Source organism: Bidens hawaiensis, unplaced genomic scaffold (assembly GCF_021521415.1).
Source record: "Bidens hawaiensis isolate Kalapana, Puna unplaced genomic scaffold, B.hawaiensis_p1.1 tig00001575_1, whole genome shotgun sequence".
NCBI lineage: Eukaryota > Viridiplantae > Streptophyta > Magnoliopsida > Asterales > Asteraceae > Bidens > Bidens hawaiensis.
Window position 1 is genome coordinate 2,336,634 of NW_027491088.1, and position 10,815 is coordinate 2,347,448.

Below are 10,815 nucleotides of genomic sequence, written 5' to 3' on the forward strand. Positions count from 1 at the left end.
ACGATTGGGCTATCGCATGGACAGGCAGTGGGGACCGTTTGACCCGGACACGGGTAACTGATGACTGACGGCACAGGTAGGTGGCCATGGGCACGGGCATGGGATGGAAGTACTTTATGAACTTATTATTATTTGTGTTTGAACAATTTACTTTTCGTCGTACTTGTTTATTTGTGTTTGTGTTGGTTTGGATACTATTATGGCCATGAGTGCTAAGACATTATGTTAGGTACTAATTTAGCCCGAAAGGGCAAGGGATGGATGATTCTATACTCAATTTTCAGTAGTTTATGCTTGGTTGTTTGTGGGTGTTTGCAGTTTTATTTTATACAGGTATAAAAACAGGAAAACGAACGAAAAACAGGGGACGCTCTATCGAAATTTCGTTAACCCGTAGGGAAGTAACTCTCCATTTTTACCCATAAATTAGAATTTTTATATTTTCATGAATCTTGTCACATTGAGGACAATGTGAGATTCTAGTGTGGGGAGGGGAATTACTTGACCAATTGTTTGTCCAACTAATTATAAAAATTCTCTAAAACAAATATTTTTGCAGCAGACAAAGATTATTCTAAATCTAAAAAGAAATCCAATAAAATTTTTTGCAAATAACCAATCATTTAAAAGTGAAAAAGTAAGAAAAAGTTTTGTAATATTGAGAATAAATTTATGCAAAATATGGCGTTAATACTCAATTCCTCTGTTACCGTGAGATAAACCTCATGCCGTATAAATATTATTTTCGGAAGCTTTGAGTGAGTCATATGTTTCATGTGATTTAGAACTTGTCGCAATTATTCATTTCAAGACCGAACGAAGAGTTGTATAAGGAAGAAGGTAATATTTACACAATTCCCTCAAACCCATTACCAAAATTACAAAACCCAAAAAAAAAAATCGATCACTTTATCCATTTTCACCGGTAAAATACAACACTGGTCTTTTACCGGCAGACCCTAAAAAACTGGAAATGCATTCTTTTGATTTCAATTTCCTTTGCTGCATACACTTCACAAAACCTAGGTTGCCTCCAGAACTTAGGGAGATAATCTTTCTCTTCAGCAATGAGGTGAGGAAAAAGTGGTGCCAAAACGAACAAAGGCCACCATTCTATGGAATTTCCAAAAACGCAATGAAGAGAAGAGCAAAAAGATATGAACGATGTTTAGGTTGCGGAAACTGGTCCCACGAAGCAAGATGTAAAAAAAGTCAAACTCAGTCTCAGCATGAATATACCGAACTAATGAGGGTGGGGGCTATTAGGCTCAAAGCCGAACGATCCATTAGAGTTGGAAGTTATATTCAAAACATGATTGAGGAAGAATTGATCCACATCCTCGATAAAACTGGTCTTGACGATCTGACCTTAAAAGAGTCATTAGGTATCTAAAAAAAAACTCTCGGAGAAAAAAGGAGCTAACCATCGAAGATATCTCAAAACTCCCAACAAACAGTGGAAGTTGTATTTACCATTAACCATTGAACCACCACAAAATACCAATTCCGACTCACACTAAACCAAAACCCCGTTTTACCTTCTGATCTATGCAACCCTTCAAAAGGTGGAGATTTGAACTTGTTACAAGCTTATTTATCACAGGTTGCATTTTGGCTAAGAGTGTTCACATTCTTACATCACAGGTATGATCAGATATAAAACCGAGTGTGAGTGAACATTGTGAGAACGTGACGTTTTGCATAAACGGAAACTCATAAAAACAAAAGTTCTCTCTTTTATCACTAACATAAAGATTGGTTATTTTGTTTCGTCTTCTTGAAGCTCACTTAAGGGGTAGCTATGATCTAAATTTGCTGTTTTAAGAGGATATTTATAAGAGGATTGCTTGAGGACAAGCAGTGTTCAAATGTGAGGATGTTTGATGTACATATAAATATACATCTTTTCGGCATCAAATAATCTCTAAAAACTACAATTTCTATCCAATAACATAGCATAAAAGACTACTTATCATAATAAAACATAATTTCAGGTGAAACCAAGCCTCAAACGAAGAAACAAGCAAAAAGACGAAGAAAAACAGAAGAAAACACAAGAAAACAAAGAAACACGCCCGCATGCCTCAAGAAACAGGCCCCCATGCTTCTGACACAAGAAAGACAAAAATCTGAAAGCAAAAACACGGGGCCGTGCCCATCATGCACGGGGCCGTGGACGGGAACACATAAAAGACAAAGAAGAATTTAGCACATGTCACTAAAAATCACGGGGCCGTGCCTACCAACCACGGGGTCGTGGCCACGTCACAGAAAAGACAAAACAAATCTGGCACATGTCATAAAAATGCACGGGGGCGTGCTCATCAAGCACGGGGCCGTGCCTCACTCTCCATATTGCCTATAAATAGTGGCTCTTGTGCCATTTGAAGAGTGTTCCTTGAAAAGAATTCTCTCCGGTTTTCATTTATAAAAACACACACTAACACTCATTTTGAAGATCTAGTGAAGAGTTTGAAGGTTTGGAGGTCATCACCACTAAACATCATCATCAACCATCATTACCATCATTAAGAAGAAGAATTCATCTACAATTGGTTAGATTGTTTCAAGTTTAATCATGTATTTGTTATTATCATCAATCATCTTAATGCTTATCATTATGCTCATTATGAGCTAAACTCCTTTTACCATCTAAAATCTATGAAGAAGCTTTGTTTTACTTGATAATTAATCAAGACATGTGATGTAGTCTAGTAAAGTACATGGTTATATTACAATTATCTTTTGATGAGAAATGTTGCACCATCTTAAATCACTAAATCAAAGTTGGTGGTTGTCAATATCTTTGGCAATCATTCATGATCGATTCATGTTCTTGAAAGATAGAAATACTTTGATACATTATCGAAACATGGATCCTTATATTGTACTTAGAAATGATGAGATATAAGTTATGGTGTATTTTTCTAAACCTTGGTAATCCGAAAATGGCTTTGCTTAGGATATCAAATTAGTTAAAGAAACCATATGTTAACGGAATGTGTAATTATAACCTACATAAATCAACCAAGGGGAGGTTGTGTGATGAACTACAATCACCCGAAGTTGTTAGAATTGGTATTTGAGAAATCGAAGTCAATCCTAATCTTTCTACTTTACGAAACTACTTGTCAACTCAAATCGACATCATTGAGATGGTATGACATTAGGAAGGGGTGGACTTTAAAATGCGCATACCATCTCCTTAGTGCCGAAGATGCTCACTTAACGTTTAAGGAGTTATCTATCATATATTGCTACGGCAAGTTTATCACATGTCCACATATTAATTATCAATGTTAAAATGGAGTGGATTCTTGATCTTAGATGGTAACCTTCGCATAATTGAACAACTCGTTTAGAATCTCCTTTCTCGGTCACCTATATATTATATATATAAGTATTTATATTTTATAAAAAAAGTTAAAAATCAACCCCAAAATGATTAAAACCTCCGATTTAAGTAAAACAACGATTTGTTATTAGAAACCTTAGTATCCACGGATCGATACTTGGTTCTTACCAATACTATTCTACATATACGATAGGTACACTTGCCTATTTTGTGTGTGTTTAGTCTTTGTAGAAATCACTTTTATAAATTTAAAACACGATCTTGTGCAAAAGCTAAATATCCAACCTTTTATATTTTAACCGCACGCGAACGCACACATCACTCCGCGAGCGTGGTGCTACATCCCTTGTTCTTCACGGATGTGAAAGTGCTTCCTAAGCTGAAAGTGGCTCCTTACACCAGTTCGGACTGGTTCACCACTTTGCAGGCTAGCCTTTCTCCACTCCGTCACTATTCGGAGCGCGCGTTGGTGTTATTTGGCATGAGTCATATATGGGATGATGCGGCGTTGGTACCGGTCATTATTAACGGCGGTCAAGGTTGGTGTCTTTTTTTTATTTTTTCTCTGATGCGTATTTGGTAATATCCTAACTTGTTTTCCTTCAGAGGTGGACGACCGCATGCTGCTCCTGCAACCTGCGCCTAAGGGCGTTAAAATGCTGGGGCGAAGGGAGTTAGGTACTCGCGAGAAGCCGATCCTTTCTCGGACTGCTCGAAACTTCGTGTTTCCTCTTCCTACGGGGCAATCATCTACTCCGCGACCATTGCCACCTCCTAGCTCTGTTACCCTTCAGAGTTGTAAGTTCACTTGCTTTTATCATTTTTCCTTGCTTATTTTGCTAACATTTTATTTTCTTTTTCAGGTAGACGATCTAACGTTGTGTGCCTCCTAAGTGCAGTGGTAGGGGCGCGTAACACAGTGGTGGGGAGACGGTTGCGTCTCCAATAGACGCCGCCGTAAGAGACGCCGTGGATGATGATGACGATGTCGTCATGATCTCCACCGTTCCCTTCGGGGTTCCGGTGTCTTCTTCCGCTTCATTGCTTGAAGCACTCGGTTTGAGTGCCAGCATGGCGTCTTCCCCAACCACCTCCGCACAGGTTTCTGTTGGCTTCTCCTCGCCAACATCTTCACAGCATGTGGTTGCTGTGTCTGTGCTGACTTCAACGGTTGCCACTCCAATTTTGGTGGCGACTGATGTGGTTTCTGCAGCTGCAGCTTCTGGAACCGTTGTGGATACGAATTTCGTATATACCGGTCCATCTTCCTCTTCTTCTCCTTCAGTGGGTGGGGTGTTCACTGTTCAACACCATTTGGGTCCCACCCCTGTGATTAATGAAGATGATGAAGAGATGCCCCGCGTCTTCAAGAAGCCTCGTCTTGGCGGGTTTGTCAAGCGTAGTCTTGTTAATCGTCAGGTATAACTCTTGCTCCTCTTTCTTTTGATTTAACTTGGATCTTCTCTAAAATCATCTGTTTATTTCAGGCGTGATGGCGGTTTCTTCATCGATTGTTTCTCCCACAACTTCTGGCGTTGCTTCTTCTCTGGCGGCTTTTTTTGCCAGTTTGCCGATGATGACAAGTATTGGCAGCTTGTCGGAGGCTGGGCCTACTGTACAGATGCTGAGTTTGCCGATGATGGAGGTGTGGTTGGCCCGTCTGAGGCCGAATGTTCGTGCGTCGACTGGGTCAGTTCCAGTTGTCTCTCTACAAGCTTCGTCTGCTCAACCGATGAAGGCGATTGTGGAGGAATCGCCTAAGGTTAGTCTTGAACTAGCGGGCCTTTCTGTCGTTGATTTTTTGAAATCAAGACAGTCTTCACCAGACAAGGATTTTATTCTTGATGGTGATGAGGCTGTGCTGCAGCCTCCTTTTCACCTTGGTGCAATGGTGCAGGGTAAATTTTTTGAAATCCAAGGCGGTAGCAGTGGCGTGTTTAGCGGATGTTTGAGTGGGGGTGATTAGATGTGGATATGGACCCCCGCGACTCCATGGAGGCGAGTCAAGTTTTCCGCCCTCGCTGGAAGGTTAATTGTGGCGCCAATTTTGAGGATCCTACCACTTGCTCCAAATTTTTGGAGTACGCTGTTCCTCCTGGTGAGCGCATTGCTCGTAAAATCCAGCCCCGGGGTACTTTGTACTCCGACGACGCTTTTCACCAAGTCCAGGACTTCTCTTGTTTTGCAGAGTTGCTGCGCGAGAACCGTGCCCTTCATGAGGACAAAATTGATGCCGGTGTTCGCACGAGGGAGATGGAACAACTGGTGAAAGATGCTGAGGCTGGCGCCTGGAAAGCGGGTAAAGAGTCGTCTGATCATCGCCAAGCTTTAAGCGATGTTGAGGCGAAATTGGCTAAAGCTGAGGCAGAGCTGGCGGAGTATGCCCGCGAGCGTGCGTCCGCTATAAGGAGTTTGAGGCTGCGTGCAAGAAGTCCAACGCTGATCTTGCCGATGCGCGCAATCGCGCCGTTGCTGCCAAGGAGGATTCCGCTCGACTCGAGAGTGAAAACGCTGCTTTTAGCAAGCGTATTGAAGAGTTGGAGGCGGAAGCTGCGTCGAGGAAGGCGGATGCAAGCAAGCTAGCCACACGCTGGTTTCCAATGAGGAGACCATCAAAGTTTTGACTTCTGAGTGTGCTGCTGCCGCTGCTGACCGCGATTGGCTGTTGAAGCATGCCATTTGCAAGGTACTCTTCTCTTTTTTTTTTTTTGTTCTTTATGTTGATTTTTTTTATACACTTTGCTCAACGCATCATTAGCGATGATGACTTGACGCGTTGCGTTGGAACCCTTGTCAATGCTTCCCAACAGCTTGGCCACAAGGCTGGATTTCAGGATGCTATCACGCATATGCGTGACAACCTCCCGCTTGAGGCCTATGCTCTTCATGCCATTGATGTGGAAGAGGAGTATGCTGTCGCTGAGACAAAATATGATTCTCTTACGTTTCCTATTCTTTCCCAAGTTGCTCAGTATGCTAAGGAAGAGAATGGCGTGCAGCTGTTGAGGAATTTGCTTGAACCTTCGCAAGTTGGACCTTCCGCCGCTCCTGTTGACGACCAAGAAGATAGCGCGTTCGTTGACTCTGGGAAGAGTGTCAACGACGTAGATTAGGCTTTTTATTTTGTGCTCTTTGTTTTTTTTGTTTTGTGCGCGGGCGTAAGTGCTCGCTTGTAATTATTTGTATATAAATGAAAATGTTTATTTTGTGAAATGCAGAGTATCGTTTCCATTCAAATTCGACCCTTGGCCTGTTTTTACAATTGGAATCGATTTACATATAACACCTTCGCAATTGTGCTGCGTTCCATGTTCTAGGAATCGCTGAGCCATCGAGATGCATCAGAGTGTAGGCGCATTTTCCCAACACTTCCGTGATCTGGTATGGGCCTTCCCAAGATGACTCTAGTTTGCCTTGTGCTTGTGCTCTTGATGCCTCGTTGTTGCGAAGGATGTAATCTTCGGCATTGAACTCACATATTCTTACTTTCGTATTATAATACTTTTGTAGCTGGCGCTTGTAATTTTGTTTTCTTATTGCAGCCAACTCTCGATGCTCTTCGAGAAGCATTAAGTCTAGCCTCCTTTCTGCATCGTTTTCCTTTGGTATTGTAACTCTTGGTGATGGGACGCCAACTTCGGCGAGGATCATTGCTTCGGTACCGTAAGTTAGGCTGAACGGCGTTTCTGCGTTACTTGTGTTTTTGTGCGTTCTTATGGCCCATAGTACGTGAGGTAGCTGATCTACCCATCCTGATTTGTGGTTCGCCAATCTTTTCTTGATTCCGCCCACGATTGTTCTGTTGGCGCGTTCCACTTCGCCATTCCCCTGTGGATGAGCAACAAAGGTGAATGTCTGCGTGACATTGAGCTCTTTTAACCATTTTTAAATATGTTGGTCAGCAAATTGTGTTCCATTGTCGCTGACTAAATTCATGGGTAATCCAAAACGACAGATTATAAATTCCCAAATAAACTTCTTGATGCTGGTTGCGTTGATTGTTGCTACCGGCTTTGCTTCGATCCACTTTGTGAAGTAATCGATCGCCACGATCAAAAATTTCACACGGCCTGGCGCCTCTGGAATGGTCCGGTTATATCGATTGCCCATTTCTGAAATGACCAAGAAGCTGTTACCGGTATCATGGCGTTTTTTGGGCGCTGGGTGTTCGGTGCGTGGCGTTGATAGGCGCTGCATTTTCTCAACTCTTTCTCGGCGTCAACATGCATGCCTGGCCAATAGTATCCTGTGTTCATGATTTTGGCAACCACCATTCTCGGACCTGCGTGTACGCCACATATTCCTTCATGAATTTCTCTAAGCAGATAATTTGCGTCTTGTGGGTCTACGCATCTGAGAAGTGGACCCAAGTATGATCACCTATAGATGATATCCCCTTGGATTGTGTAATTCAATGCTTTATGGCGGATCTTCCGCGCATCTGCTTTCTTTTCTGGCAAAATACCTCTCGCGAGGTAATTGATGATTGGTGTCATCCAACTCTGTTCTGCTTCTGAACAAACGAGAACTTCTTTGTTCATTATTGAAGGTGTAGCTAGAACTTCTATGCGGACGTCTTTCACAAGGTGTTCAAACCCAACGGATGCAAGTTTGCTTAAGGCGCCAGCCTGCTTGTTCTCACTTCTATTGATGTGTTTCACCTTGCATGTGGCAAAAGTTGCCATCAGTGCCTTAGCTTGCGCTAGGTATGATGCCATCTTATAGTCTTTTGCATCGTACGATCCTTCAATTTGATTTGCCACTAACACGGAGTCCACATGTGCTTCCAAATGGCGGGCCCCTAGCTTTCTAGCGATTCTCAATCCTGCCAACAATGCTTCGTACTCCGCCTCGTTGTTTGTGCTTTTGAATTCTAGGCGTAATGCGTACGTGAAGTGTTGGCCCTCTGGGTTAGTTATCTTTAGGCCCGCTCCAGCGCCTTCATCATTAGAGGCTCCGTCTGTGAACATATTCCATACTTCATCTTTGTTTTGATCTACAGGGGTTTCGATCTCTCTCTTGCATTCTTCCTCCTTTTCTCGAGGGATTTCCGCGATGAAATCAGCCAACACCTGGCTCATGATTGCTGGCATTGGTTTATACTCGATGGCATGTTCTCCTATTTCAATTGCCCATTTTGCGAGCCTCCCCGACATTTCTGGCTTGCTTAGCACATTTTGTAAGCGATAGTTGGTGAGGACATGTAACGAATGGCCCTGGAAGTATCTTCTCAAACGTCGCGCTGTCTGGACCAAGGATAAGACTAACTTTTTCAAGGTGGAGTATCTTGTTTCTGCGTCTGTCAGGGTGCGACTTATGTAATAAATGGGCGTTTGAATACCATTTCTTTCCACCATCAAGACTGTGCTGACTGTTCTCTCTGACGCTGGTAAGTATACTATTAACGGCTCTCCAACTTTAGGGGCTGTGAGTGTTGGTAACTTTTCTAGGCGTGACTTGATTTCTTGGAACGTTGTTTCTGCTTCTTCCGTCCATCAGAATTGAGACTTCTTGAGGAAGTTTCTCAAGGTTGAGACGAACGGGAATGATTTTTCAGCATGACTAGACAAAAATCTATTCAGCGCGACTAATCGGCCGTTGAGTGTTTGCACATGTTTGACCGATTTTGGCGATGGCATTTTTCGCACGGCTTCCAATTTTTCTGGGTTGGCTTTGAAGCCACCATTCTTCACGATCACTCCCAAGAATTTTCCTTCCTCCATGCCGAAGGAACATTTTCCTGGGTTAAGCTTCATGCTAATTGACCTTAGAGTTTCGAAGGTCTCTTCAATATCTTTTAACATGGCTCCTTCCGTCTTACTTTTAATGACGAGATCGTCCATGTACACTTCCAAATTCCTCCCAATTTGATGTTTGAATTCTTTGTCCATCAACCTTTGGTAAGTAGACCCGGCATTCTTGAGGCCAAATGGCATCATTTTATAACAATATGTTCCATTTTATAACAATGTTCCCATGTTTGTTCTGAACGTTGTTTTGTCTTAGTCTCTTACCGCCATGCGGATCTGGTGATACCCTTTGTAGGCGTCTAAAAAGCATTTAAACTGAAAGGGGACCAGTGCGTCAACTTTAAGGTCGATCTCTGGCAAGGGGTAACAATCTTTTGGGCATGCCTTGTTGAGATCTTTGAAGTCAATACACATGCGCCATTGGCCACTTTCCTTGGGTACCATTACCGGGTTGGCTACCCATGTTTGGTACTGAATTTCACGGATTATACCTGCATCAATTAGTTGCTGGACTTGCTCATCACAGGCTTTTGTCTGTTCTGGTCCCATCCTCCTTCGCTTCTGCACCACCGGGATGAAAGTTGGGTTAACTTTTAATTCATGTTCCGCTTTGATTCTTGGGACCCCCGTCATGTCTGCTAGGGTCCAAACGAAGACATCCATATTTTTGAGTAATAAGCTCTTGAGCGCCGCGCGCGCTCCTTCTGAGATGGTTGGTTCAATGGTTATGCTTTGCTCTGGGAATTTTTTGTCGAGCGTCCATTTTTCCACTTCTATGATCTTGCTAGCTTTTAGCATCTTCTGTGGCGGTGTCTTCCTTTCTGCTATGTTACATTCTTTGTTGGTGTGGATCATTACTACTCCTGTTGGTGTTGGCACCCCCAATATTCCATGTGTTGTTGAAGGAGTAGCATTGAAATCCCCAATAGCCTCTCTTCCCAGAATAATATCATACTGCGGGTGTGGGGCTTCCATTATCAGGAAGTCAACATCTTCTGTCCGCGAATGGAGTCCGTCACTTAGTTCGACTGGGAATGTTATCTGCCCCAGCGGGTATTCAATGCTTTGGTTGAATCCTGCGATTGGTGCGTTGACGGCTGTTACGCGACGCTTGTCCTTTTCTTCCACCAAATCAAAACACTGGCGGTACATGATGTTAGAGGTTGCTCCCGCGTCAACAAAGAAACGCGGTGTCCTGTAGTGACCAAATACGGCCGTAATCACCAAGGGTGCTTTCTTGTTTGCTCCTCCTCTTACTTTTGGGAAGATTACTTGTTCTTCTTTCCATGCCGCCCATTCTGTCTGTCTTCTCTTTTTATTTTGAACATTGCACGAGGTCATGTTGGCATGTCGGTCCTTGATTTTCTTTTCCAGCCTTCCACCATCCTTTGGGGGTGGGCGCCTGTACTTTCCTTTGATGTTTCTGACCAAATGATCCAGCTTGCCATTTTTTACACATTCTTCAAATGCGTCTTTCAAGTTAACACACTGATTCGTTGTGGTTCCGTGTTACTCATGAAAGTCGCAATAACTTTTCATGTCTGTGTTTGGCCCCTGTCTTAGTGGTGCCGACTTCTTCAGTTGGATCCCTTCAGTGTACATGATACTTGTTGCGCTTTTTGTCAGCGGGGTCCATCTGGACGCATTTGTCTGAGGTGCATTCATTTAACCCTTTTGTTTGGCTTTAAAAGGTTCAAATGTGGTGGAGTC

At 43.0% G+C, this 10,815-nt stretch overlaps 2 protein-coding genes across 2 annotated transcripts; both read right to left on the minus strand.

Annotated features, from left to right (window-relative positions):
* Positions 1 to 7,731: 7,731 nt before the first annotated feature.
* Positions 7,732 to 8,511, minus strand: LOC143586577 (uncharacterized). Its single transcript, XM_077068097.1, has one exon. It carries the CDS (start codon positions 8,509 to 8,511, stop codon positions 7,732 to 7,734), a length of 780 nt encoding a protein of 259 aa, XP_076924212.1.
* Positions 8,512 to 8,850: 339 nt separating this feature from the next.
* LOC143586586 (uncharacterized) lies at positions 8,851 to 10,446 on the minus strand. Its single transcript, XM_077068104.1, has 2 exons — positions 9,553 to 10,446; positions 8,851 to 9,273 (listed from the first exon to the last, which is right to left on the minus strand). Exons 1-2 carry the CDS (start codon positions 10,444 to 10,446, stop codon positions 8,851 to 8,853), a joined length of 1,317 nt encoding a protein of 438 aa, XP_076924219.1.
* Between the last annotated feature and the right edge of the window lie 369 nt (positions 10,447 to 10,815).